The 27,500-nt window shown below is 41.7% G+C and overlaps 2 protein-coding genes across 7 annotated transcripts in view; one reads left to right on the top strand and one right to left on the bottom strand.

Moving 5' to 3' along the window:
• ntn1b (netrin 1b) overlaps positions 1-16,914 on the bottom strand; it is a 42,346-nt gene extending 25,432 nt beyond the window's left edge. The window contains exons 1-2 of one of the 2 annotated variants that reach the window (XM_076988588.1): positions 16,598-16,914; positions 15,197-16,236 (exon numbers count right to left, since the gene is read on the bottom strand). In XM_076988588.1, the coding sequence (XP_076844703.1) occupies positions 15,197-16,211 (1,015 nt within the window). In that variant the 5' untranslated portion in view covers positions 16,212-16,236; positions 16,598-16,914. Of the gene's footprint in view, positions 1-15,196 lie in introns of both variants that reach the window. The other variant, XM_076988587.1, reaches the window with a different exon arrangement.
• Positions 16,915-18,272: 1,358 nt separating this feature from the next.
• Positions 18,273-27,500, top strand: part of pik3r6b (phosphoinositide-3-kinase, regulatory subunit 6b) — a 23,641-nt gene continuing 14,413 nt past the window's right edge. The window contains exons 1-5 of one of the 5 annotated variants that reach the window (XM_076988582.1): positions 18,274-18,614; positions 19,266-19,326; positions 20,724-20,869; positions 26,843-26,917; positions 27,181-27,285. In XM_076988582.1, coding sequence (XP_076844697.1) covers positions 26,881-26,917; positions 27,181-27,285 — 142 coding nt within the window. In that variant the 5' untranslated portion in view covers positions 18,274-18,614; positions 19,266-19,326; positions 20,724-20,869; positions 26,843-26,880. Of the gene's footprint in view, positions 18,615-19,265; positions 19,327-20,260; positions 20,369-20,463; positions 20,870-26,842; positions 26,918-27,180; positions 27,286-27,500 lie in introns of those variants that run through there. The other 4 variants (XM_076988581.1, XM_076988583.1, XM_076988584.1 and 1 more) reach the window with 4 other exon arrangements.

Raw genomic sequence — 27,500 nt, 5'->3', positions numbered from 1 at the left:
AACCTCATTTTCACTCTCTGTTTATTTTTATTTATTTTTTTACAAGTTTTCGAATGGTTTTGGTGGCAAAGGGGAAATAAATATCCAGGCGCCGTCCTCCCTGGCCACGGGGCAGTTGATGACATGCATATGCAGCATCAGCCTGGCATTCCATAAACAAATAAAAGATGAAGGGAACATGGCCGTCAGAGATGAAGACAGATTCCTTGGCTTTGATCCGCTGCGGCTTTTAGGCCAGAAAAAGTGATTCAGTGGAAAGGGCTGGAAATGGAGGAGCTTCACTAATGGCCCTCACATTGTAGGCAACATTTCACAGGTTAATGTTTGGAAGGAAATGTTGTTGGCAGAAAGGCCTTTAACTGGTTCTGTTTCAGTGTTACACTGCCTATGAGCTGTACTGTCCAACCATCATAATAATATCTCATTAATGACAATCAGTTGCACAATTACCAGCTGAAGGTCTATTGAAGGAATGCTGAACTTTGGATGAACTGGACCACAGCACATAACAGTTGTCCAGAGAGCACTGATAATTAAACACCACATTAGAAGTGAATTAATGGTGTTCTCATATGAAATAATTAAACACCACATTAGAAGTGAATTAAAGGTCTTCTCAAATGAAATGCAGCATTTCAGTGTGCACCCTGCGTCAGCATCTCTTACTGAAACAACCGCAAAACAGTCTTCCCTTTTCAAAGTTCCCTTCAAAGACAGCATTTTGTGCAGAGCGATAGTTAAAGATGAAGGAAGCATCTCTACTTCATCACGTTAAGTAGATGATGAAGAGTTCTGTTTTGTTCTATCGTGCAGACATTTACAACAACCGAAGCTTAATGTCCAAAAACGCATCTGATGAAGCTCCACTTTTCCACTACTGAAGTTCACGGTTGCAGCTAATGACTTTTGCCTTCCCAAAACTATATTCAACCTGAGCCTGAAGGGCAGATTAGACTTAGGCCAAGTCTGCCAGGCTTGCTCCCTCGCCTGCCCCGTGCGTCGCGATGTAACGGAGAGGGAGACATTCCATTTTATGAACACTGCTCTGATCTCTTGCCGACACCAATTAGCTGAGCAATCAGACCTCCCTGCTTTTGTGTGAGTGTCTGCTCGTAAACGCCTCAGTTGCCTAGGGAAAGTCAGATGCAATGTCTCTGCAAATACGACAACTCTGAAACCAGACTGAGGTTACTCATAGACACAAAACACGGTGCACAAAAATTATGTTATTCCTACACAGGCAAGCACTCCTTTTTCCCCAGGCAAGACTTTATCCCACGGCCACAGTTGGGTATCCATTTCCTGAGGTGTCATTGCTTACAAAAACAAAATATCAAAACTTTACCTCATGAAGAGAACACAATGCCCCCCACTGGCCTTAGTCCCTATGGGTTGGTTTCTCTCTAAAAATACTTTTAAAAGTACACGATGTATTATTGAAAGGGCTTCTCCTCTCACCTTGTTTGCTCTAGCTACAAAACTGGGAATTCATTAGACAATTACTGTTTTTAAGGGAGAATGATCACAATTAGTGAACCATGAAGTCCTTTATCATGAGGTCTACTGAGGTAATATTAGTTTTTAATAGAAAAGCAGGATATTAACAAGCTCACTACCTCATTTGTCACAATGTTAATGATTTAAGGAATAGCCCAAAGAGACAATATAATACAGTGTTGAAATTAGACTATTAGTGTTTTTAAATAGTTTAATAGCTTTTTTTTTACATTATAGATTAATATTGAAGACATCTGAACTATAGGACCATACGGAATTAATGTTGTTAACAAAATATGTTTTATACTTTTTTCAGAGTATCCACTTTTTGCTTTGAAGACAGATCTACCTTATATTCTCTGAACCTCATGAGGTGGTCTCCTGGTCTCCTGGAATGGTTTTCAATGACCAGTTGTGCCTTGTCAAGAATTAATTTGTGGAACTTCTTGCCTTCCTAATGTATTTGGGAGTGTTCATTCCATTGTGCATAGGTAGGGTTGGTTCTATACAGTTCTAATACTGTTCTAACACCATATCATGGCAAGAACCACTCAGTTAACCAAAGACAAACGAACAAAAAGTGTCATCCTCACTTTAAGACATGAAGGCAGTGGCGCAAAAAGGGGGTATGCAGCATATGCGATGCATAGGGGCGCTGCACTAGAGGGGGCGCCAAATCGATGCCTGAAAATTATTTACCGAGTTGGTGGGGGTGGAGTGCAGGGGGCGCCAATAGTATGTTTGCATACACCTCAGAAAGTATGTAGTTGCAACCCTGCATGAAGGTCACTCACTCTCAAAATTTAATATTTCCTGAAATGCTGTCATAAAAACCATCATATGCTATAATGAAGCTCTCATGAGGACCAGCTCAGGAAAGGAAGACCAAGAGTTTATTAGAGTTTCAAGCCTCAAAAACAACAAACTAACAGTACTTCAGAATAGAGCCAACATAAATGCTTCACAAAGTTCAAGTAGCAGATATATCTTAGCATCAGATGTTCAGACGAGGCTGCATGAAGCCGACCTTCGTAGCCAAAGTTCTGCAAAATGCAACTACTACGGAAGAAGAAGAACAAGAAGAGGACGATAATGACAGGAAACACAAGGACATCAGACCAGTGGACAAAAGTACTGTGGTCTTTTTTGAGATTTTGGTTGCACCTGCCATGTCTATATGAGACTTAGAAAAGGTGAGAGGCTGGTTTCCACCATGAAGCATAGGGGAGGAGGTGAGATCGTGTAGGGGTGGTTTGCTGGTGACACAGTTGGTCATTTATTAAAAATTCAATGCACACTTAACCAGTGTGGCTACCACAGCATTCCTCAGCAACATGGCAGCCTGTCTGGTTTGCACTTAATATCATTTGTTTTTCAACAGGCCAATGACCCCGATCACTCCTCAAGGTTGTATGAGGGCTGTCTGACCAAGAAGGAGAGTGATGGAGTGCTGTGTCAATTGATCTGGCATCCACAAATCACCCGGCCTGGACCCAACTGGGGGATTAGTTGGGATGAGTAGTGAAGGGAAAGAAGCCCAAGGCTCAGTTCCTCTTGGAACTCCTTCAAAACTGCAGGTAACCAGAGGTGAGCATTCCAGGTTCAGAAAGTAAAAGTCCTCACCAGGATTTTGCTCAGCCTTCCTGGATTGTGTTGACTCCACTAATTTTACCTGGATTGCACTAATTAGAAAATCTAGCAAGCTTGAGCAAAATCTTGGTGAGGACTTTAACTTTCTGAACCTGTAATGTAAGTATATATAAACACGACACACCAATCAGCCGTAACATTAAAACCACCTGCTGAATATTCAGTGGTAATAAGCTCCAAGTCAAAGGAAGTTGCTCCAACTATTCGTCACCTCTGGGTTTTCAGCCCTCAGTGTTTCTGTGCTACACTCTATTTACTCTTCACAGAGCCTTGCAATTCATTCCTGGATCTCCTGGGAGGAATTTCTGCATGAAAAAATCTCTACACGTCAGCAAGCGTATTAGTCCACATAGTAATATCAACTTGCACACACTGCAACTGCATGAGCGGCCAATGTAGAAAAACAGTGGCCTATGAAATTAAAATCTTGGACTGACATGTTATCTGTGGTAGTATTTTAGAACATGTTAGTGATTTGTGTCAGCAAGATCTGTCACGCTTGTCACCTGGTAAATTTGAAAACAAAGGGTAACATAGACCTTAGTATAATGGCATTTTGCCATGACAGACTGAATGCGTCTTACAGTAATGCGTTCAATTATTTATTTATTTATCTGTGAATTTTAAATTTGTGAATTTAATTTTGTTGACATAAAAATTTTGTTGACATAAAAAATGAGGATCAGTGGGGATCTAGTGGATCAGTTTCAGTTTAAAAAATATTTTGAAGTAAGATGACGTAGAGACGGTGGATCTGATCCCACTTCCTACTTATGAAACATGGGACCTTGGGCCTCATCCAGCAATACCCAAACTCCTTCTGAACTTTAGTGGACATCCACTGGCATGAAACAGAAACTATGCTGAACTTAGTGTGTTAACCTTTAAGCTCAACATAGAGTTTAAATAATATAAAAAATGTTAGGTAGAAAATGGAAGCTGGCGTCCTACTAAACGCTTCAGTGACAAGTGAGCCCAAATTTGAGCCCAAAATGACAGGTGCATCAAGCCACAGATGCGAACATCCATGTCCGACATGAGAACAAGACATCCCTTAAAGACCTGCACACAAGGTGCTGCAGAAATTGGCATGACTGGCTATGCCTCCACTTTGGTCATAAATCAGTATGGTCCTAAAGGGAGGGATTAGGGGGGTGGGACCACACTGTCAGCTCTAACCCCCCCCCCACCTGCATTCCTGCTGTTCTCAGGCCTGGTGTAAATCAGACATGCACCATGCAGGCCTGCAGATGTGTGGCCCATCAGCCTCACTGATCTCCTCCAAGGCGGGTGTCACCTGGTCCAAGACCTCGGTCTCAAACGGTCCGTAAATTGGGACCTCCCTCGAAATTTGCTTGAGCCATAAACTGGCACATTAAAGAGATGGCTTGGGAGCTCATGGACGTACAGGACAGAGGTGCTGACTCGTCTCGACTGCAGGTGTTGTCAGTTCATGACACCTCCAGCCTCATTCCCTCCCAGCAGAGCAGATTTATTGCCCTGGAAGGGTGGTAAGAAGCCTCATTGACACCGCTTTATTGGAACGTGACCTCTGCAGCTGGGGAGGGCTCCTTTGGTGAAGTTTACTAGGCATGAAGTTGACTTGGGTGATGGCAGGGGTTGATACGTTGCAGAAGGCCTTACATGCTTCAATTATGAGCTGGAGTGAAGTATGGGTCTTTCATCTATATGAGGATTCAGTGGGACCTCAAAAGTGAAGAGGAGCCCTTGGCTGTTGTTGGCAGACGTAGAGACAATTCACTTAAGAAACACAGAAGAGTAGTAAGAAGTAGAAATCAGAAAAGTGTGAACGTTGGGTGATATGCAACAAAGTTAGATTTCTAGAATAATAAATTCTAGATTGCTATATTAATTAACTTCCGGTTTGACTTTAGGTTGAGTTGAGTTTAACATATCTACTTTGGATTCAACTCAAGTTTACCATTAAACTGAAAGTGATCTTTCTAATTAGGGAGTGTGGCATATAGTGTACAATTATGAAATTTTAAATCGATTATATAAAATGAGGCCCAATAAACAAACTTAAAGCAAACTATAGCCCTCATATTAGGGATTATGACCCTAATCCAGGCCAAAATTTGACAGGGAGTGTGCATTCACCATGGAGAAGCCTGCAGGTCTGTAAAGCGATAGGGGCTTGACCAGCCACGCGTAAACCATGTGAGCAGGGGCCAGTTGTAGGGCACCCTGTAGCTTCTACAGCATGGTCACTAGGCTAACAGAGATTAAGCACTTCGCCTGGCTGGAGGTGTTTTTCTGAGGCTCAGCGTGTTTGAGCCACGTCGGGCAAAGTTCCAGCGGCCCCCCACCGATCTGCCACACGCACAGACTGCCGCCCGACCCACAGCGGACGGGGAGTGCACAGGAAGTGGCTGAGCTGTAAATTACTAACTCCAGGTGACCATCCATCGTGACTGTGGCGTGTTTATTGTACCTTCTCTCCAAGCTTGTCACAAGAATGTCATATATAACCCAGTAAATCCCTCCATTTGATATGAATCTTCACTGCAGTACAGGGATGTGGAGAGAGCATATTTCCTCTGAAGTTTTAAAAGGAATGTAAGTAATGCTATTTTATGGCAAATTTAAAAATGACTAATTGCTAGATTAAAGTGTAGGAAGTGAATAATAGTAAAGTAAAACTGTGTAAGGAAACAAACGAATCTACTCCATAAATCCTAATTTTTTACAAGTCTTTGGGCCTTTCCGCCACATACCTTTCACAACATTCTGAAACATCCTTGTATGTAGATGGCTTTCAGCAGCTGGGCAGGACAGGAAGAGGGTGAGTATTTCCTGCCACAAGCACAAAAAAAAAAAAAACTTGTGTGCCTGGAAACACACTGAATCCAACTACTTCCTGAGCCAATGAGCAAACACAATGATTTGACCTTTGTCTACTGATATGTTGCCTGGTTACCCTTGGTTACACCTTGATGTCATCACCCTAAAAGGTTCCCTCCCTCCATTAACTTAAATGATGATTTTAATGACACAGAAAAAATCCGATCAACTCAAACTCTTGATACATGTTTGCATAGTTCCTATACCAGCCTGTTCCAAACGACAGTTGACCAGAGCTCATGTTTTTAAGCCAGCTGAACTTTAAAGGTGATTAATGCATTTTCTTGAGTCAATTACTTTCACACAGCACTTATGTATGACCTGTTAAGTTTGATTTATGACATATTTCTCAGGGAAAAAATGGGAAGTCCCTGGCCTTACAGTTTTATTGATTGTTTTTCTTGTTGTTCAAACAGCGACACTAAGGTCTCACCCTGGAAGTCTCATGGCCATTTCCTAATTACTAAAGACGTATCTGAGTGTGTGTATGCACGTAGGGTGAGGAGTTAGAGAATGCTGAAGAATTGAATACTAAAGCTATAAAACTACCCTTAATGTCCCTGGTCTGGTGTCTACACTGGAAGTTCATCGTCCTGCACTTTAGACTGGTCAAGAGTGTGTTCCACGCCCTGTTGGCCCGTGTGAAGGGTTGATACCATATCTGAACACAGCTATCCTGAGGAAGCGGAACTCTGCGTCTACACAAATAAACCATCGCGCATTACCAGACCTAACTCTAATAGAAAGGAGATCACAGACTGAAGTCACTGGATCACCTCCCTGATTGAGGTGCACATATACACGATTGAAAGTATAATTAAAGATTCAACCAAAAGTAAAAAGTACTCGTATGCATGTATACCTAATGTCAGTGTATTGCTGGTTTGTAAAACGAAAGTGCAACACACAAGGTTTTACCTAGGAATACACAAAGAGAATTTCTACAGTAGCCCAGCTGGGCACCTGATGTGTCTGGTCTTCAGTGTCCCAGGATTAAGGACCCCCACCTCCCAAACCCCCTCCCCTCGGCACACACACACACACACACACACACACACAAACACACACTTCAGACACCACACATGAACACCATAAAAGTCCCTGCATTCCCCACCACACTGGGTCAGAGAAATGGATGAGTCCCCTGCTACTGCCTTGCTCTCTACAGCAGATGGAGGCAGTGATATTTACAGGCCTGCTGGGGATGGGGCTGCTCTCCCTCTCTCTCTCTCTCTTTCTCTCTCTCCCTCTTTTTCTCTTTCTTTCTTTCTCTCTCACCTCCTCATCAAGCTGTCCCACTGTTCTTCATTTTCACATCAAATCCAGCAAGTGACTGGGCCATTCTGACCCTTGGGCTCGTTAGCCTGCAGTGGCGCTTGGGAGAAGCAGGCATGGACAGACATGGTCCACAGGAGAACAGAGACCGGGAGGCCAGAGGGGGGTTGAAGCCTTACTGCACCTGGTGCGTGGAAGACTAGGAACAGGATGAAAGAGAGGAAGGCGTGATTGCTGGAGCACTAATGAAGTCCGAGGCATGGACGGTGCTTCTCACAGAAGAGAAGAAACAAATGATTAGAGGAGAAGATGATGGACTGAGCCACTGAATGAACCACTGAATGAGCCACTGAATGCCCATGGTGCTCGTCTTAGCACAGGGGACATCGTCAGAGGGTCTGTTTGTGCAGACGGGAAATGAAAGCGAACACCCTAAACCCTTAACTTTGTAGTGTAGTCCAAAACACAATGTGCATACAGGATGTCGCAGATCTTGTGTTCTGAGGTGTTTCATTGTGTGAGAGACGATGTCAGTTGTGCAGCACGCAGACTAAATTAATAATTAAAGCTCCAGGGAACCTAAATCCATGATTGCTTTCTAATTAGGTTAATGATGGGCTTGTGGGCATGTGCAAAGTATGAATAATTGGTGTTTCCATTGTCTATGTCTTGATGTACATATTCCGAATTACGTCCTTTTTTATGTAAATGCTGTAATTCTAAATAACTATTCTGTCACCACCTGTGAAAATGGGTTAACCAGGGCGGGGGAAGTTGAGAGTGTGGGTGGGGGGCTTCTGATTCTGAAAATCAGCATTAGTAAGTTTGTACATGTGGGGTGGAGCAAGCCCAGATTCCCCCACATATGTGTATGTTAGTTCTACTTGAGTGTAGCTACAGGTTCTGGACAGAGGGATGGCGACCGAGCACACTCGTTAGAATGGTAAGACCATCCCAGGACTTTACGCCAGCAGGCCTGATGCATGGATTCAGATGGCCTTTGAGCAAAGTTTTATCACGTTTCTCTTTTTTCTCATTCAAACTTTGCTGGAGGTTTAATTCAAGTTTATTATCAATCAAACATTTTTAATATTTTACATTATTCTCTCTGGGATTTTCACAAGCTAAGACCAGCAACAAATGTCTCCTGCTAGTCCTTACAAAAACACTTCCACGCTGAAACAACCTATGACCAAATCTTTCCATGTAAAAGAAAAATTTAGATATGGACATAGCGTTTTTAAAATGCGAAATTCCTATTTCAATATTAATCTTATTTAGTAGGTACTGTGAATTACTCAGTGACTACACTGAAGCTAATATGAAAGGTATGGGGTTGCTAGAGTGAAGAATGGAAGGGTGAACCCCCCCATGGGTCACTGGAGTGTAAAAGATTAATGAATTATACTCTACAATAAATAGAGGGATCCTCGTCTCTTAAAGGAACACTCCAAGATTCTTCACACTAATCTACCATATCTGCAGCATATAAATGTTTACCACGGACAATTTCACTGTAATTCCCAAACGTTGGAAAAATGTGATTATAAAGCCGTACAAAAAAATACAAATTTATAAAAACAGCCCTTAAGCTTTCAATGTAACACAATGAGTCTAGACCCAATGTGTACAGTCAAGTAGTTGATGGGAGGACTGCACTTTGGAGCTCATGCTGTCCAATGGCTGCCCTCTTCTCGCAGCCACACTGTTGTGTTCACCGGCTCTGGACCAGAGTGAGGATTGTTCAAGCCCATAGGAGTGGATCCAAGATCATACTCAGACTAGACGTGAACATGATTAGGGGTCGGGACTGATGACACCGATCTGGAAATGTTAATATGCATGGGCATAAGCGTAGCTCTGTGTGTGTGTGTGTGTGTGTGTGTGTGGTGTGTGTGTGTGGTGTGTGTGTGTGTGTGTGTGTGGTGTGTGTGTGTGTGCGCGCGTGTGTGTGTATGTTTTGTCTGGCACTGGTGGGTGTCAGCACAGCAAGAGACCCAGTGAGGGGTCTGTGGTGTTGAGCAAAGTGATGAAGTGTGGACTATGTGTGCATGCCAGAGCATGTGTGTGTGTGTGTGTGTGTGTGTGTGTGTGAGTTCACTTGACCATTAAGTATTTCTCAATATGCATGAGTGGCACAATGTTCAGGGATACAATTGCATATGCACACAAGGTGGTCCCATCTCCAGTCCCAGTAACATCACTAATACACACGCAGTGGAACACCACACAGTACATACGTATGTAATGAAGTGTAGATCATCTCTTGTGTGCTTTACTATTTACATAAATTTAATTACCACAAACAACAAATTCCTTGTGTATTTTCTGTTGTGGTTGTCATGGTAGTCCACTTAAAAAAACATTTACAGCTGAACATGTTGAAAATGCCCAGCTGACAAACATCACGTGTTGGACAAATACTTATATTAACACTACAAGTTATCAATCTCAAAATGAAAAACATTCAACGAATTGTCCAATTGTTTTGTTCTCTTCACTCTGTTGAGGACTGGCTTTCATCTCTGTAAAGTATTTAAAACTAGCGCTGCAGCCACTCAAAACACCCTGCTCCCACTATTACCACACACACACACACACACACACACACACACACACACACACACACACACACACACACAAATTTGTTCCACATCTACTGTGCCGCTACCAACGCTCAAGACCCAAAGCCCAAATGACTGCCAGCAACATTGGACATGATAGATAATAAGGCATTGATGGCGTTGATTACTCAAGACCAGAGATGTGCTGACAGAAGAGGATTATAACCAATCCTCCAAAGTGCAGTGATTTCAGATGCAAGATGAGATGCAGACATGCAGACTCAGAGAACAGAGCAAGGAGCTGATCACGAACATTCGCCAGCCGAGCCCATCGAAAACACAAATATTAGGCGGGAAGCGAGCGGGAAGCCAAAGCAAGCACATCCCTGCATGAGAGCACGGACCACCTCTCTTGACCGCGATCAGGAAAAAAAGGCAGGATATATTATGTTTGCTCTCAACTCCCTTAAAGACGTAGCAAAGCCTTTCGGCTTGTAGCTTATGTCTGTGTTGAATTATGAGCTCAGCAAAACAAAATCCCAAAAACATGCTGCTCTTTGCCCAGAGGACTCCCAATTCCACCTGGGTTTGGATTTGGAACTCCCAAACTCTCTCTCTCTTTCTCTCTCTCTCTCTCTCTCTCTCTCTCTCTCTCTAATTTCTCAATATATTTGGTGAACAACATGGGCATAGAGTTAAGTTCCATCCAAACACAAATATGCAGAGATATGCAGTAAAAACATAGCCCTGAGCTGGTGCAAATGCCATTTTTGGATCATGGACATTTCACAAATATGTATAAAGTAAAGCTTTTGTGCATGGTAATGAAAGCGTATAGTGCAAAGAATTTTGCTCAATGGTCAACCATGAAGTAATATAGAAATCCAAGGCCTGTTATTAGACCTATGCTTTCATAAAGTTCTATGCTTGAAAACAGACTTGGAAAGCTCTTGTGTATTTATGTATCAGCTTCAAGCAATAGCTGTCTACCCTACATTACCCTACAGAATGTTTTCTCTCTTGGCCTGATAATATGCCCATGTTCTCCAGTGGGTTGAATTGTTTGCCCCAAGCCCCCTTTCCAGTGAGTCAGTGTGCAGGTCTGCTGGCAGTGAAGCCCCAGTGGGGTATTAGTAGGTGTCTAAATTTCCATGTGGCTATGCATTGCCAAATCGGTGTCAGGACTAGCTTCCCAAAGCCTTGACCAGCAAGCCACCTGCTTCCGATTAACAACTCAAAGTGTTCAACTCTCCCTCCCCCTTCTTTCTCTCTTTCTTTCTCTTTCTCCATCTTGCTCTCTTTCCTCTCACTGTCTCATCCATTCGTTTGTTTTCATTCTCGTGTATAGCTCCGTCTTCGAGAAAACCGTCAAGGATGATGAGAGGCTTTTTATGTCCATTTACTAAATTTAATTTCCTGTTTTTGTGCAAAGCAATTACCAATGTTCTTGCAGGACAGTGTCGAAAGATTTATAAGTGGTGTAGACCTAGAGAAAATCTTCATTATATACAATTTCAGCTTTACTGTATTTAATATAATTGTACTATGTATTAACTTTTTGCTCAGTTGAAAATAAGGTTACCATTAGGGCACTGAATTTCTGTTAGCTTTTATCTATACTTTCATCCTGATCACAAGTCTTGCTAAACATGCCTACATGCATTCGCGCGCGCACACACACACACACACACACACACACACACACACACACACACACACACACACACACACACACACACACACACACACAACCAAACAAATGACCACTATAATTAATGTCTGGCAGTGGAGTTCTGGTTTGCTGCAGGCTTTGCTGTCCACGTGGTTCTATGATGTCATACTTCTTAAATAATTTTTTCAGCAGCCTCCTGGTTCAGTTTCAGCACCGAGACACTCACAGATGGTCCACAGGCCCGTGCTCTCTGACAGGGCAGTCCAAATTTAGCAGAGACTCCTCGAGGTTCCTGTTGATCCAGTGAAATTAACCCAAGCCTGTAACACGTTTCTGTGCACTTGGGCTTCAACAAGGAGACCCAGTCCTGTGAGCATGAAGATAAGCTACAATTTCTCAAAACCTGAAAAATGCGTTCGGTTTACTCCTCTTGTTGCCACTGGTTACCTTCTGCCTAGCCTCTTGTTAATTTGCAATTGGTCATAGAATTGTTTAGAAAAAGGTGCTGCTGTACTTCAGGATAACAGCATTGTGTGAACAGAACTTAGTTGAGGATTAATGCCAACTAGGAGTTTACAACAGTGAAACATATACATCTCTGCACCAGCTTGCCTGCTGTCTGTTTGTGGAACTCCACACCAAGGCCTGGGCTGGTCTGACTGGGAGAAAGGCCAATTTGCTATTGATATAATCCCAGCCCCTTCCAAATCCCTCTGCCTGCCATGGACATGTTTGTGCACAGCAAGGCAGACTTCTGTTTTAGTTTGAGGGTTACTGAACGTCCTCTCGAATAAACACACTGATAAGGAACCTCAAGCCACGTCCCAAGTTTTAAAAGGACGTCTTTTAAAGCATATCTGGAAAAAAAAACTTCATGTTTAGTTCTGCAAATCTAAAAAAAAAAACACTTTTCCTTATCTCAGCAGAAAGTACATCAAGAGTAATTATTGTTTTTCTCATTTCTGCATTCGAGTGAGGATAAGTACATACATTATCAGTAGATTAAATGATCCTCCATTCTGCCCAGTACCAGAAGAAGGGTTGTAGTCTCATATTAACTGGGCTGGAGGAGGGTCACCACGCAGGTGACCCCAGGGCAGCCAATGTAGACACACCGGGCGCAGGCACCTGTGGGGTGCCAGCCGTCTGTTCTTACTCCTGTCTGGCGCTGGCGTTGTGTATACAGACAGGGTGCTGCTCATTAAATTACCTGTTTCTGGCCCAAGAACAGAGCAGAGCAGTGAGCCATGCTGCTTGTGTTCACTCTTCTTGGGCCTTTAGAGTGGTGAACAGAATAGGGTCACATCAGACATCAGTTCTTCAACACTAATATTCATGAGGATAATGTTAATATGCAGAGGATCCCTTCTCAAATGATTTATAGCCCCTAAGCTATGTGTTTAAATATCAACACTGTTTTAATTAATATTTAACAGTAATAAAGAAAGTCATAATGACTAGTGTATGACTTTTAGTATTAACATAAATCATGAAGTCATGAAATTAATGTGTGTGTATGTGTGATTTATATGTCTATCTTAGATATGTAGCTTTAAACATCCTAAAAGAAAAAAGAGGCTCGTGTATTTTTTGCATTGTGGAAATTCCCTCCCACTGCTTTCCTAATATGGCCAATCAGCAAACTCGAGCTCTGTGTAGGAGGAGCCAAAAGATTAGACCAAAGTCACTCAGTAGCCTACTGGCATCACGAAATCTTATAAAAGACCTGCAGTTCTTTTAAAGGTATACGTTTAAATCATATTTATTTGAGTTCAACTCTAGGAACAAAATCAACATGTCCCCTCTCGTGCAGATAAAGTTAACAAATGTTTTTACAGTAATGCGTGCAAAGTGAGTCCATGGGAATCTGAATGTCGTGTTGGCCATCGCATTGCTCTCCAAATAATAAAGGTGCCCCCATATGCCAGTTCATGGGAATTTTACTTTGTTATCTTTCTCCAGACTCATACCTGCAGCTCTCGTGTTCACAGCCACTGACACAGTTCACACCAGTGTAGAGCAGCGTCTCAGACACTGGCACACACTCAGCGTCTTTTATGTCTAATCGCTGGACTGTGGCGGCAGCTTCTCTCACCCTGGTCCCCTCAGCCCGCCCAAACACACTCCCACCCCCGTCCCCAAACACACAAACATGGAACACACCTAGCGATGCCCTCATAGCTGATTTAGTTTTTTAGCATATTGTTACAAGATCATTGCAATGATGGGAAACCTGACCCTGGACTGTCCCGTCTGCTATGCACCTTTGGTGACAGACATCATAATAAATGTGACAGAGACACTCTCACCTCATGACATGATGGACGAGAACAGCAACTGGCTTTTGTTAAATAGGAAAGAGCAGTATGAGTAAGGGTGCCCTTGGTCTTTACAGCTAAATGCACTAATATGTCACTACTGTAGAGTGCCAACGTTCCAAGAAATTTCAAAACCATTAATTTTGAATATTATATAACATAACCATTCAACAGTCCCACCACTATGTCATTTGATGAGGAAAGTCGCAATACATGATTGATTTGAATGAATGAATGATTTCTCCTCGTGCATAAATGTTGTGTTTATATGTTTCCCCAGTATAATGAATTTGGCTCAATGTAGCGGGTTGTTCTCTTTGTGCCAACAACATGTCAGCAGAACTGATTATAATCTATGCTTCCATCTGATAAAGACACCTGCAATGTAATAATGCGACGTGCCTGACTTCACAAAATATTTCTTTGGCATTTCTTTGGTTTCCCTCTTAAAGAATAGGCGACGCATGCGGGGAGAAGCTGCCAAACCTGCACAGTACAGCAGCTGTTATTGTTGGATAAAATAACTTCATGTGCTACGCAAGATGCCATTATGTACAATATGTCGGTATAATACATATATCAAATGTTTATGCTTACACTCGATATATCCCGATTCAGGCTTGTAATGGTGGCTATCCTATATTGCTAAGTCAAATACATCAAATCTCATCAAATCTCATTCAAAATTCATTTATCAGATATAAATAAACTGTAGCAATTGCTTTGTGTACTGACATTAACTATTTTGGTCCATTTTGACTGAATACAAAAGCTTTTTCAGAATGAGAGTACCTACACCTCATGAAATTTAGCTCTTTCTCATTTGAAAATTCTTTAAATAGCCTATACCAAAGGACAATGTCGCTTTAATTTTTATTTACTCCTATGCTTGCCAGAATATTGATCGATATAGTTTAATATGGGCCTTTATGTGTGTCTCTAATAAAGTTACTGCGACCTAGAAAGTCTATGGACTATATTTGTGTTCTCTCTTTTAATTTTGTGATTTTCCTGTTTCGTTTGGGACAATTCTTATTAATATTTAATTTTTTTACAATAACACTTTTACTTATTTCGATACAGCTAAATTTGGAACATCCTCGTGCCAAATTTGGAAGTGAGGAGGCCCAGTGTGTTTATATTCTGATGGCGTGTTGTTTACAGAAAAATGTCTTTACACTCAGTTAACTTTCTGAACAGAAGGTTAAGACGTGTGTGTTGAAAATTAATTAAAAACAACACTAATCGCCATATCCAAAAACACGAACCTATAACATGTGTGGATATCACGCCTTTACACTAGTTTTAATAGCAACAATCAGGCATGTTTTTGAAGACAACTGTGAATAACTTACCGACACATTCGTTTGCCTCTCGCGCCGTCGCGCGCTGCCACGGCCGGTCGTAGTGGAAGGGTTTGCACCTGTCACACTCCGGTCCTGCCGTGTTGTGTTTGCACTCACACACCAAGTTTCCTTCTCTGTCCTTTACGCATTTCGAAGCGTGGCCGTTACACTTGCATCGGCCGCCGACCTGCAGATCTGACACCGAATAAAAGTAGGAGTCTCTCGCCAACTCCGAGTCGTCCTCGTTCTCATCCCCGAACGTGTGCAGGCGACTAAAAATAACCTTGATGTCGGTGGCCGTAACCCAGTCCTGAAGTACCGGAGAGTTGTCGAAGTCGTGCGCTGATGGTCTTCCATCCAAGGTGCTGAACGCGATCAGTCCGCCCGTCAGTGGGTGCATGTCTGTGTGAGAATCCGTGCAAATCGCTTCTTGTTCGTTTTGCTTTGTAATCACCGCCTTGCTGGGTTTGTTGTACATCTTCTTACATTGGGTCGAGTAGAACTGGAACGGCACCCACGTCTTCCCATAATCCATAGACTTGAAGATGGCCATGGATTCTGGTCGTGGCGAGCAAAACTGCAAACTCACATACGTAACCTCGAACTTTTTGCCCAGAGTCAAAGTGAGAGTCACATTCTGTGGATACTGGACGTAGTTCTCTGACTGCCAACAGGTGAGGTTGTGTGGGTTGTTCAGGTCTGTAAGGTACGCCGGAGGGTGAGACTTCTTTGGGTCGGAGCCGTCGCACGTGTGGCAGTCCCTGGACCTCTCCTCGCCTTTTTCGGTCACAACACAGTACCTGGCCGCGGGGTTCCCACACGTGCTGGAAACACGCACATCTTTCCCGAAAGCGGAGTTCACAAAGTCGGGGATGCACCTCCTGGGGTTGCCGTTCTCGTCGTAGCACGGGTCCGGAGGCGAGGACTGCGCGGCGAACATGCTCATCCCGTACCCACCCCGCGCGCCCTCCGCCATCACGGAGATGGCCACCAGAGTGATCCACGCCACAAAAACCCTGATCATTGTAACACACGTTCTTTTTGTCGTGCTGAAATCAATATTCGTTGGGAGGAAGAGAGAGAACTTTACACAAACACTTTACAACTTGTTTTGTGTCGAGTCAGAATAAGTGCACGCATGCATTAAAAAGCGCGTTGAACTTGTGCCTCAGTGCACGTGTTTTCTGTATTAGTAGCTTAACAGACGACCGAGAAAGTGTTTTAGCACAATATCATTAGAATTTAGTCTCAAGAAATTACAGGTCTGGATCTCAGTTGCTGAACTGAAAATCGCAAACTGTGCGCGCAGCCGCGCACAACGAAAACTATGTATGAAAAAACAAGATTTTCATGCACTTAATAAGCGACTTAAATCTTACAAGGTAAAGAAAACTCCATAGATGACGCTACCTCGGAGAAACTGCTTTGACGGGCGGAGTAGTAAGGCAAACGTCTTTAAAAGAAATTACAGGGTACTCTTTCCTTTCTCTCCCTCACTCACTTTCGTCCGGATATGTTGTAATCTCTCACTTTCCCCCTCTCTCTTTAAACCTCAATGCAACGAATATGTAAAAGAAAACCTGCTATTACTTTCTTAGTTTAGATTTCTCTCTTTCTCTCCCTCTCTCCCCCTCTCATTCACGCCACTGTCTCTGAGTGTGTGTCTGAGTCGAACCCGCTCCCTCTTTCTGCGCTCGCTGTGTGAATAGTGGATCCAGTAATTCAACAGTTTGAGGTCATAGAATAAGACGCGGAGACGGAGCGCTATACGCGGACAGGTGACTGGCAACAGTCCACACGACGCAATGTCGGTGAAATCCATAAACGCAAAAGATGCACTATATTTAAGAACTGTTGATCGAACTTTATTTTTTAAACAGTCATTGGATACACCATTGCCAACAAAACGCTTTTAACCATGTATTTAAAATATTCAGTTATAGATGATGACCAGTGAATTATTGGCCAATAGGCTATTAATCTAATAAACGAGCAGTAAGCTATTCAGTCCCGTTCTGGATGGAAACTTGTTTTTGCAAGAAATACATTTACCTGTCAATAAACTATTGTAAATTACATCATATTAACAAGGTAGAATTTCATTCTGTCAAGGTTTTTGCTTGGTGGTTAACATACAATCATATTATAACGAGTCGCCTCAGAAAACGATTCACGGAAAATTATTACAATTAATATATCATATATAAAATAGCTAGAACATATTTGCACCAATACTTGAAGTCTGATTTTAAACGTATAGGACACTTGTCCGCCCTTCACCTCGGTTGTATAGGCCTGCGCAGCGTCCCTGCTCAGGGCTTTAAAGCATCACATGACGATGCGAGAGCGCCATCTCGTGGTGTAATTTCAAAGCGCAGCTCGGTGGACAGTGATGTTGCAGGTGCACATTAGGGGGAACTACAGATTGCATAATAATCTCGTGTTTTCAATGCAACCACGAACAGCGTTACATCACTACAACATATTTACATTACTTTAGAGGTCTTTGGTTTTTTCAAAAAAACAAATCTCCAATAGGTCAGACAAAGATATAAAGATAGCTAATGTTTTTAAAATAAAATAAATGGTATTAAAAATGTAAATACGGTGCGTTAGTTATCGTCACTCAAAAAAGAACGTTGTGTGAAGGGTAGGAACTCCTGCCGTAGGTGGAAGTCTTTCTTTCCTCTTTTTACATTGAGAACAACGAACACCTTTCCTCTCAGCATAGTTTCCAGAAAGCGTAAATAATGACACGCTACAAGAGTTCTCCTCTACCGGATCCATCCATCCATCCATTATTTTTTAAGACAGGGGATAAAGAAAAATAAATTGTGAAAGATAAAATAGATTTTAGCAGAGTCATTATAGTTACACCTGATGCTTGCGATCAAGTAAAGCGATCCCTTAATATCTGCCTTGTTAGCTATGGAGACAGCTATGCAGGCTGTATTCACATTATAAAGCTATCCTTTATGCGCGCCACCTGTGCGTCCTCTTAGTTTCTGAGAGAAGCTTAACGGGTTAAAGGGAAGTTCAGAACAAACCATGCGAAACTGCATGAGCGCACGAGAAAAGTTATAATGTTGCATATTTAAACATGTGCCTGTTTTAGTTACACATTTAAGGAAGCACCATCCACAAAAACTATAGCTGTAGGGTGTATATATTGCAGGTTATTAGACAGCGGAGGTCTACCAATGGCCTTGACAAGTTCTTGTGTGTAGAGAAATTTAGCTTATCAGACATTTCGCAATATCTTACAAAAAACGTCAGAAACAACTAAATTAACGGACATAAACGAGTTTACCTTTTTCAGACTGCATTTAGATCATGTGGGCGTGGGTACACAAGCGTCTCATCCATGTTTATAGGAAAAGTAGACTACCTGAACGAGCAGACGCTGGACAACTCTGAAGTGTACCAGGTAGGTCTTTCAGTGTCGAGGAATATGCCACGTCTGTTGTTTCCTTGAGTTACAACGCGATAATGTGTGCATCGCAAAGGGAAAATCTTAAAATGTATCCATATAAATCAGGTGATAAAAATGAATCAATCAAATGTCAAAAGGTTTTGATTACCGTTTTTGTCTGTCGAAACGTTGTGAAGTTTTGCACAATAGTAAGTGCACATTTCTTAAAACAATTCGTACAGCACCATACAATTGATTACCAGCAAAAGTCTGTAAGGCATCATGTCCTAAAAGTAAGCATTTGTATTACTGAACATGTCGGTGTCAGAGTAACAAGCCCTTGTGTTACTGATTACAAACATGAGTAAAAATACTTAGCCATGTTATTATGTATCAGTGTACTCTGTAAACATTTTCTGATGGCCAAGATTTTGAGGTTTTGTGATTAATATGCACAAGACTGCACAGATCACTTTCAGTAGTACAAAGTTACACATTTTGTGTCAGATTGCAAGAGATTGGACTGGATTCACATTCTTGCTTCTTTGTTTAAGTTCCTAATGTCTGTCAATAATGTTTAGTGCTGTAACAGCTCCAGTAATGTAAATGTCATCATACTCTTTTTTGTGCGGCTAGAGTCATGCACGTTTTGATCTCCTGGTTTAGCACTCTGGTCCCCTGACTGACTGTATCTTCAGGCTTGGACAGAGCAAACTATTGGGACTATGTGAGTCACTGACAGCACATGGCACAACTAGGACTCAAACTCAGCCCAAATACAAAGGCTCTTCTGATCCACTTATGACCAAGTTTGTTTTTGTTTAGCTTCTTTGCAAAGGCAGTCACGGCTTTATAGTGAACATATGATAACTACAAAAGTAACCATGTTAAAAGGACAGTGATAAATAGCAGAAACATTACTGTAACGTTTGCAGGGGACAGGTGTGACGCAAATGCAAGTTTTGGGGTTTTAATAAAGATAACAAAAATAAACAAACACCAACAGACAATACTCTTAAGGGAAACACTCAGAGAACAAAATCATAAAAGACCACAACGGAACAGGATACAGCGTAACACACAAACAAATGCTACTTGAAACTCTAGGGAGGGGATACAACAAAACGGGTAAGCTAAACAACAGGGAACATGAATACATGAGGACGTACAACTAACAAACCGTGAGCACATGAGCAACAATGAATACAGGGACAATGAGATATAAGAATAACTGGAGCACGACAGAATAACCAAACAGATAATGAATGCACTAACCACGTATACATACTAAGGACGGGGAACACACCAACAAACACACAGGCGAAACATATAAGGAACAACAAATGAGTAGAGGGAGCAAAACCGGACGAGAACTAGAGAAGGATAGAAGGGGAGCAAGACAGAGGAGAGACTAGGAACTCACGCACAAGGAATGAACGACACGGGGGTAAAACACTAGGGGGTTTTTATGCACTGAAAACAAGACGGTGAAACGAGAGTCAGGTGTGTGAGACTGACGACGAGGGCGTGACAGACAGACGGAGGGACGAATGGGAGCGGGAGCTAGGCGGGACCAGGGAGGAGGGAGGGGCTAGACGTGACAATTACACATATAGGAAAAAAAAATCTCTAATTTCATGCAACACTGCTTGTTCCTGTTAGGTCAATAATAAGATTAACCCAAACAAAGCTTGATTTTAAAGTTCTTCGTGGTATCCTCATACTGGGTTGCAGATAGTGAAGACAGAGGAGGCGAGTTGTCAGTAAAGGTCCTGTACCATTGTGCTGCAGTGACTGTCATGTTTAGGCACTAGCCTAGAAACATTTTCTTATTGTCATTTTTAATCCTTTGCACTTTCAGCAGGCTAGTAGCTTTGGCCTTCTAAGCCATCAAGTCAGTGAGAGGTTTGCGTGCAGTAGCGTTTCGCAAGCCTCATTTCAGGTTAAATGTGTGTCAAGCCACTGTACATACTCCCACACATTTAGAAGACAGGAAACCCTGTCTATAAAAAAGAGTAGGAAACGAAAAAAGAAGCTCATATGTGTTTGTGTGCATACGTGAATGTGTGCGGTCTCTAAGCCTGATTGAAATTAGCTAAATGTCTATCCTTTCACAACCTCTAGATACACACAGACTAACTTCACACACGCACACAGATGCTCTAGTATAATGAGGAAGAGACTTGTCGGTAAGAATGTGACTTCAACTTTACATACTGGAGGCTCTACTGAGGATTCAGCCTGAATTAGACATTGCTGCTATATTCAAGGTATGTTACACTTTTCTATTTGAGACTAATATTTGCATGATCAGCACAGCTTTGGTAACAGTAGTACAAACATTTGTTAGTAGGCATTGTGTAGAAACTGTGTTTCTGTCAACAAGAGTTGACAAGGAATCATAAGAAAAATGCTAAGTAGCATCACGTATCTACCCAAGTAAGGTCAGATAAGAATGGAGTAGCTACCCGTTATATGGCAATCAGTTTAAGAGATTAGATGCTCAAATGTGGCTCCATTTCTGAGTATGGTTATGTATTGTAGCGATATTTCTTGTCCTCTGTATGTGAAATCAGAGGGTTTGAACGGAAGTCTTTACACTTAGGCAAGGATAGAAAACAAAAATAATGAATGCACAGTTGTACATTTCTGTAAGGCCAGCCATTTCACATTTACATGATTAGATTTCATTTTCATTACACTTTAATAGTATTTTTTCTGTTAATTTATCTATTTAAATTAACTATTATATATATATATATATATATATATATATATATATATATATATATATATATATATATATATATATATATATATATGTGTGTATAATCAGAGGTGGGGACTCGAGTCACATGACTTGGACTCGAGTCATTAATATTAAGACTTTTGACTTGACAAAATATTCAGAGACTTAGACACCAATAACTTGGGACTTGAATTGGACTTGAACCTGTTTACTTACATTTACGGCATTTGGCAGACGCCCTTATCCAGAGCGACTTACACTTTTATCTTATTGTTATACAAGTGAGCAATTAAGGGTTAAGGGCCTTGCTTAGCGGCACCTCAGTAATGTCCTCAGGTCTGGGGATCGAACCTGCGACACTCCGGTCACAAGACCAGTTCCCTAACCACCAGGCCATGACTGTTTACTTGCAAAGATATGATTTTTTTTTTACCCCAAATCTAAATTTTAAAACGCATCTTAATATTTATAAAGTGCGCCCCATTATTTTAATTTCCGTCCTTCTGACGCAGACCGGTCCTCTGCTTTTCCACACTCTGTACGTGTGTGTGCATGAGCTGCAGCACAACCAATCAAATTAAAAAGACAAAAAAAAAAAAAGAAAACGGAAGTAAAAAAACGCTAAAGGCAGATAATGGCGCTACCAAGAGTAATTTCTTTTGGGTACATAAATTACGAAGTACTCAATAAAAAACTTCGTATTCTTTGGGCTACGTTGATACCGCTTAGCTTTCACGTGTAGTCTATGTTGTCATGCTATATAAATCCAATCCTCTAAGTGCATCCACGAGTAATGTGCAGCGTGTTAGGTCATGATTGCCTGTGGATGGTGAGAGGGGGTCTGTTTCAGAAAGCAGGTTCTGCAGGGTTGCCAACTTTTCAAGATCACTTTAAACCTGGGGGTGTAAAATGGATACAAATTAAGTATTATATCGCGATCAATCGATCGCCAGTGGTTGGCGCCAGAGCGAACTAGTAACTCATTGAATCATAGATGTGGATCAGAGGTAAATAAACTAGATTTATTTTTCGGCGTGAGAAATCGGATGTGTGGCGTGAGAGCGTGTGAAGACGGTCAAATGCGTGTGTCTCACGCTCAATGCGTGAGAGTTGGCAACCCTGGGTTCTGTATCTGAACTCAGGGAAGAGAGCCTCTCTCTGTCACCATCATATCCAGTTCTAGCTCAGCATGGGTTGTGTATTTGAAGACATCTACGTCGAGAAAAAAATATATTGACAAAAGTGGAGCGAGTTTTCAGCTATGGGGGCATCATTCTACGGCCTCATCGTGCACAAATGACATACAGACTTTTGGCCAGTTTGGTCTTTTGCAAATGCAATGCAGAATAGTTTACTGAAATGTCTAAAGTTGCAGATTCCTGTTAATTGTTCAGTTCTTATATTTGTTTGTCTTGTGTCACTCACACATGGACACACATGTTCTCCAAGAAACCAGATAAGAGAAGAGAGGGAAAAATGCTGTTATGGTTCTTTGTATTGTACTGTGAAAATATCAGCACTTTTTATTTGAACATGGAGTTCTACTTATGACTTTTTCACAGAATATTTATTTCTGGAAAATTGTAGTTTAAAGTATGAATATTTTGTTTTCAGTTGCATGTGTTTTATCAAGATTTGAGGAGAATACAGATTTTAAAAAGAACACATGGTCTATTATTTACATTTAAAATATACCTGCAACATTGGTAAAAAAAAAAAGACTCGAAAGGACTTGAAATTTCAAGTTTCAGACTTAGGACTTGACTTGACTGTTGCCTGTCTTGACTTGAGACTTGACTTGACTTGACTGTCTTTGCTTGAGACTTGACTCGGGACTTGAGGATAAAGACTTGGACTTACTTGAAACTTGCAAAACACTGACTTGGTCCCACCTCTGATATATATATATATATATATATTGTATATATATAGATATATATATATACAATTGCATACAATCTTCAACAGGTCTTTTAAAAATTGTTTTTTGCTCCATTTTATTACTATGAATATTTCTCCCATACACTGTTCACAAAATGTGTGGGATTATTGGCTTATTCTCGCCACAGTGATATTATGTCATAAAAGTAGAGAATTTGAATTAGAAGCAAGCAATGGTGATTTCCTCATTTCAAACAGTTTATTGAAACAAAACCCTACAACATTGGTGGGTGTACCCCAACATAAAATGTCAATGTTTCAATAATTGCTCATGCTGTTCACAAGTCGACTTATTATTAGGGATATGGACCCATAGTATTGTTAACCATGTAAATCCTGTAAAGCTGCTTTGTGACAACATGTGTTGTGAAAAGCGCTATATAAATAAATTTGACTTTGACATTTTGACTTTATTGTCTGCTGAGTCATGGCGTCCTACTCTTGTTGAAGGGCGGTCCTCAGGTCACTGAGTTATGAGCCTCTGTAGGATGACTCAGCTAATCTCATAGGTTTTCTATGGGATTCAGGTCTGGAGAAAATGCATGGCAAAATGACTGGTTTAATATTATTCAAGTATTATGGGGTTGTCACTGTACCATTTCCAAAGTGAGGGGCAGTTTTGGCTAGACACACCTGCCCATTCTGTACCACCACCACCACCAAAGGCCCGTCTGGTGACAACAGTGTCTGATGCGTAGGGCTCTCCTTGACCTCTCCAACATTGATGGTGGCCATAATTTCTGCTCAGTGTGAAATGACTTTCATCAGTGAGCAGCACTGAGGCCCGATGGTCCCTCGTCCAGCGTAAATGCTCCTTGGCCCGTTCAAGACGATGACGCCTGTGCTTGGTAGTGTGGTCAGGTACCCAAGCAGGTCGTCTACCATGCAGACCACTCTGATGTAAATGGATTCGAATGGTCTGACATGACACTTGGGTGTCTCTCACCTCCTTCAAATGGGTCTGGAGTTGTGTGGCATTCGTCATCTTGTTCTGCAGGGCAGGTTCGCAATGCCTGCGAGGCACTGTCATCAGTGTGGTGTGTGGCCAAAGGACGTCCACTTCTACGCCTTTCTGTGACTATTTCAGTCTCTCTGTATCTCTGTTGCAATCTGCTGGTGACACTCTGTGACACTAAGCTCAGTGGCCACTTCCGTCTAAGAACATCCTGTTTGAAGCCTCACGATGGCGAGATACTGTTAATCAATTGTTAGGTGTCGTCTTGGTATCATGACGTCTGTGACGGATCGGAAGCAGCAGGAGGTGATAAGGGTGTTTGTAGAGCGTTATCGCCCATAGCACAAATCCCAACAAGTGCCAGCAACAAATAAACACAAACAAGCGTAGACTAACAGAAGATAACGTAGAGCAGGGGGAAGGGGACATAGCGACAGGCTCACGGCTGGCTGCACGCTCAGCTCATGCTCAGGCAATATGCAGCACTGGATGATGGGACCTGTAGGCTTAGGCTGTAGAGCAGAAGAATGTCGGGAATGTGAGGAATGTGAGGAATGTGAGGAATGTGATCAGGTGTTAGTATTCTGGTGACTGTGACTGAGGGAGTGGTGTTGTGGGGGTGTGGCTGAGAGTGGGTGTCTCCCCTGACCCCAGGTCCCGGCCTACCGTGACAATGTCAAAATGGGAACAGGATGACGAGGAGAACTGTTTAAATACCAATTCTAATTGAACCAGGAAATGTAATAGTCAATTCATGGATCAAACACCTGTTGTGAATTTTGCCATTAAGCTCCATGTTAGAGAACAGCAAGTTGTGCAAAAAGTACTCAAACATTGAACAGTTGGACACGTGCATTCAGATATTTAGAGGTCACATTCTAACACAGGTCAGAGTGCATTTTAAGTTCAGCTTGAAATTTCACCCAAGAGCTCTTTGTGAGAAGTGTATTTTTAGGAGTTTGTAATGGGACATGTACCACTCACATGCACACACTGTGTTTATCTGTGTTATCACTGTGTTTATCTGTGTTATCACTGTTTATCTGTGTTATCACTGTGTTTATCTGTGTTATCACTGTTTATCTGTGTTATCACTGTTTATTTGTGTTATCACTGTGTTTATCTGTGTTATCACTGTGTTTATCTGTGTTATCACTGTGTTTAAATCACAGTGATAATCATGTGATGTCAAATTGTAATTGTAATAGCTGCGCTTATCTACTGTGTCTTTTCAAAACACTGGAAGTAAATCATCAGTGGCTACAGTCTCCACTTAAATCACACACCTGGACATGCATTTTACCAGAGATGCATTGTAGTTATGCTGTGCTTATAAAGACTTATGTACAGTAGACACTGTGTGCACTGTTCTGTTGATATATCACTAAAGCACTTTGATTTGCCAGTGTGTATGAAAGGTGCTATATAAATAAACTTGCCTTGCCTAAAACCATTATGAGTAATAGCACATTCAGGAATGCATTCCAATCCCACATTATTCAAGCGATTACCCTTAATCAAATCTACTTCTTTGAAAACGAGATGTGCACATTAGATGATTTACAAGGATGATTTTATTGTGCACAATATCTTCTCACACTTACTGTAACGTAGCTCTGTGGTACCTGTATCAGTTAGGGTTATCTGCCAGTGTACTAGAACCATCTACCTCACAAACACTCATTGGACACTTAATCTGCTGCACATGTCTATGTCCAAGGGTGCAGTTAGAAACTAATAAATCATACACGAATTATAGTTCCCTATTTATGCCTTTCATAATTTGTCAGTTTTTAATCGATCTGATGGATATAATATGAGATTTCCACACAGCATTCCTAACATAGCTTTAACACCCACCCTGAGAGTGGCGTCCGGTTTGTGCTGGTGCAAATTTGACAATCATAATAGTTTTGCTACTGGGGTTTTAACATGCATCTATATCATCAGTGTCATTGCTAGACCAACAGCTCCACCACCTAAAAACACCAACTCACTAATGAACCTGTGGTCAAAAACAAGCCAGTACTGAACGGCTTGTTAGAGGAGAAAGAGGTTGGTGTTATAGGGTCTCCTGTAATCTCTGTACCATTTTAATCATGTAGTAAATAATGAACAGGTGTGAGGATAATTATCATATTCCAAAAGCACATATTTAGTTGAAACACACTCCACAGTAATGTATTTTATTTGACTGAGAAGAAACCCCTCCACCACCTTCAACTGTCACAAAGGTAGTGTTTCCTGTGTCAGAATTCAGTAGTGTTTCCTGTGTCAAGCTGTCACAGCTCTTCAGCTTGCACAACTTTTGCTCTTTCAGTCAGAATGTTGCATGTAAGTAAGTAATAAGTAAGTTTACTTATAAAGCACATTTTATATGACTAAGTCAACCAAAGTGCTGTACAGAGGCTAAAAAGTAATGTAATTCTTCTGTCTTTCTATTTCAATAACATTTTTTTGCATTGGTCTCTTTTTCTAAATTTAACACTACTCCAACATAATCTGTCTCATGGGGCCCGTAGAATTTTGCCTTTCTCACTTTCAAATTTATATGTGAGCTTTCTGAAACCTAATGATATATATTTTTTCTTTTCACAGGTGTTTTAAGCGTATATCTGCCTCATGTGTACGTGGAGATGTCTCTGAGTGTCCGGATGCTGGCAGAGAACACAGGTGCGTGGGCAGGGCCGGCGCCACGGGGGGGCGAATGGGGGCGTCGCCCCCTCAGGCGAGGTGTCCCGCCCCCTCACTGTATATGTTCTGGCGCCGGCCCTGTGCGTGGGTTTACTGCTCATAGGATTCTGCCATAGGAAAGACACAAGATGGTCCTGTCCACCCTCACTTTTTATTATGTTAATTCTTTTAAAGATGTTCATGGTATTCTGGGTTGAATATATTGAAACATGCTGAAAAGGCATTTTGAAATGTCTTTGCAGTGGGAGGCGTGTCTTCGGCTGTAGAATCTAGCCTATACCAGCGTGTGCATGCCGTCCTCAGAGAACTGGACACTGACACTCAGCCGGGCTCAGCTGGCAATAAAGGTACTTTAGCGCTTTTCAGGGCTGTGCTCCGCTAATTAAAGGGGCGGTCGTGATTACAGTTTTTCTCTGTTGCTTTGGTGCATTTTGCAAGTCAGGGTTGAATTTCTCAAAATTACTTGTCCAACCTCCACATCATCTATTCACTTGTGCATATCATAAAAGCAATTTCTCACTCATTTTGAACAAATACCAAATGCTTGGCATAATCAAGCAAA

Source organism: Brachyhypopomus gauderio, unplaced genomic scaffold, assembly GCF_052324685.1.
Source record: "Brachyhypopomus gauderio isolate BG-103 unplaced genomic scaffold, BGAUD_0.2 sc63, whole genome shotgun sequence".
Classification (NCBI taxonomy): Eukaryota; Metazoa; Chordata; class Actinopteri; order Gymnotiformes; family Hypopomidae; genus Brachyhypopomus; species Brachyhypopomus gauderio.
This window is presented reverse-complemented; position numbering and strand designations above follow the sequence as displayed.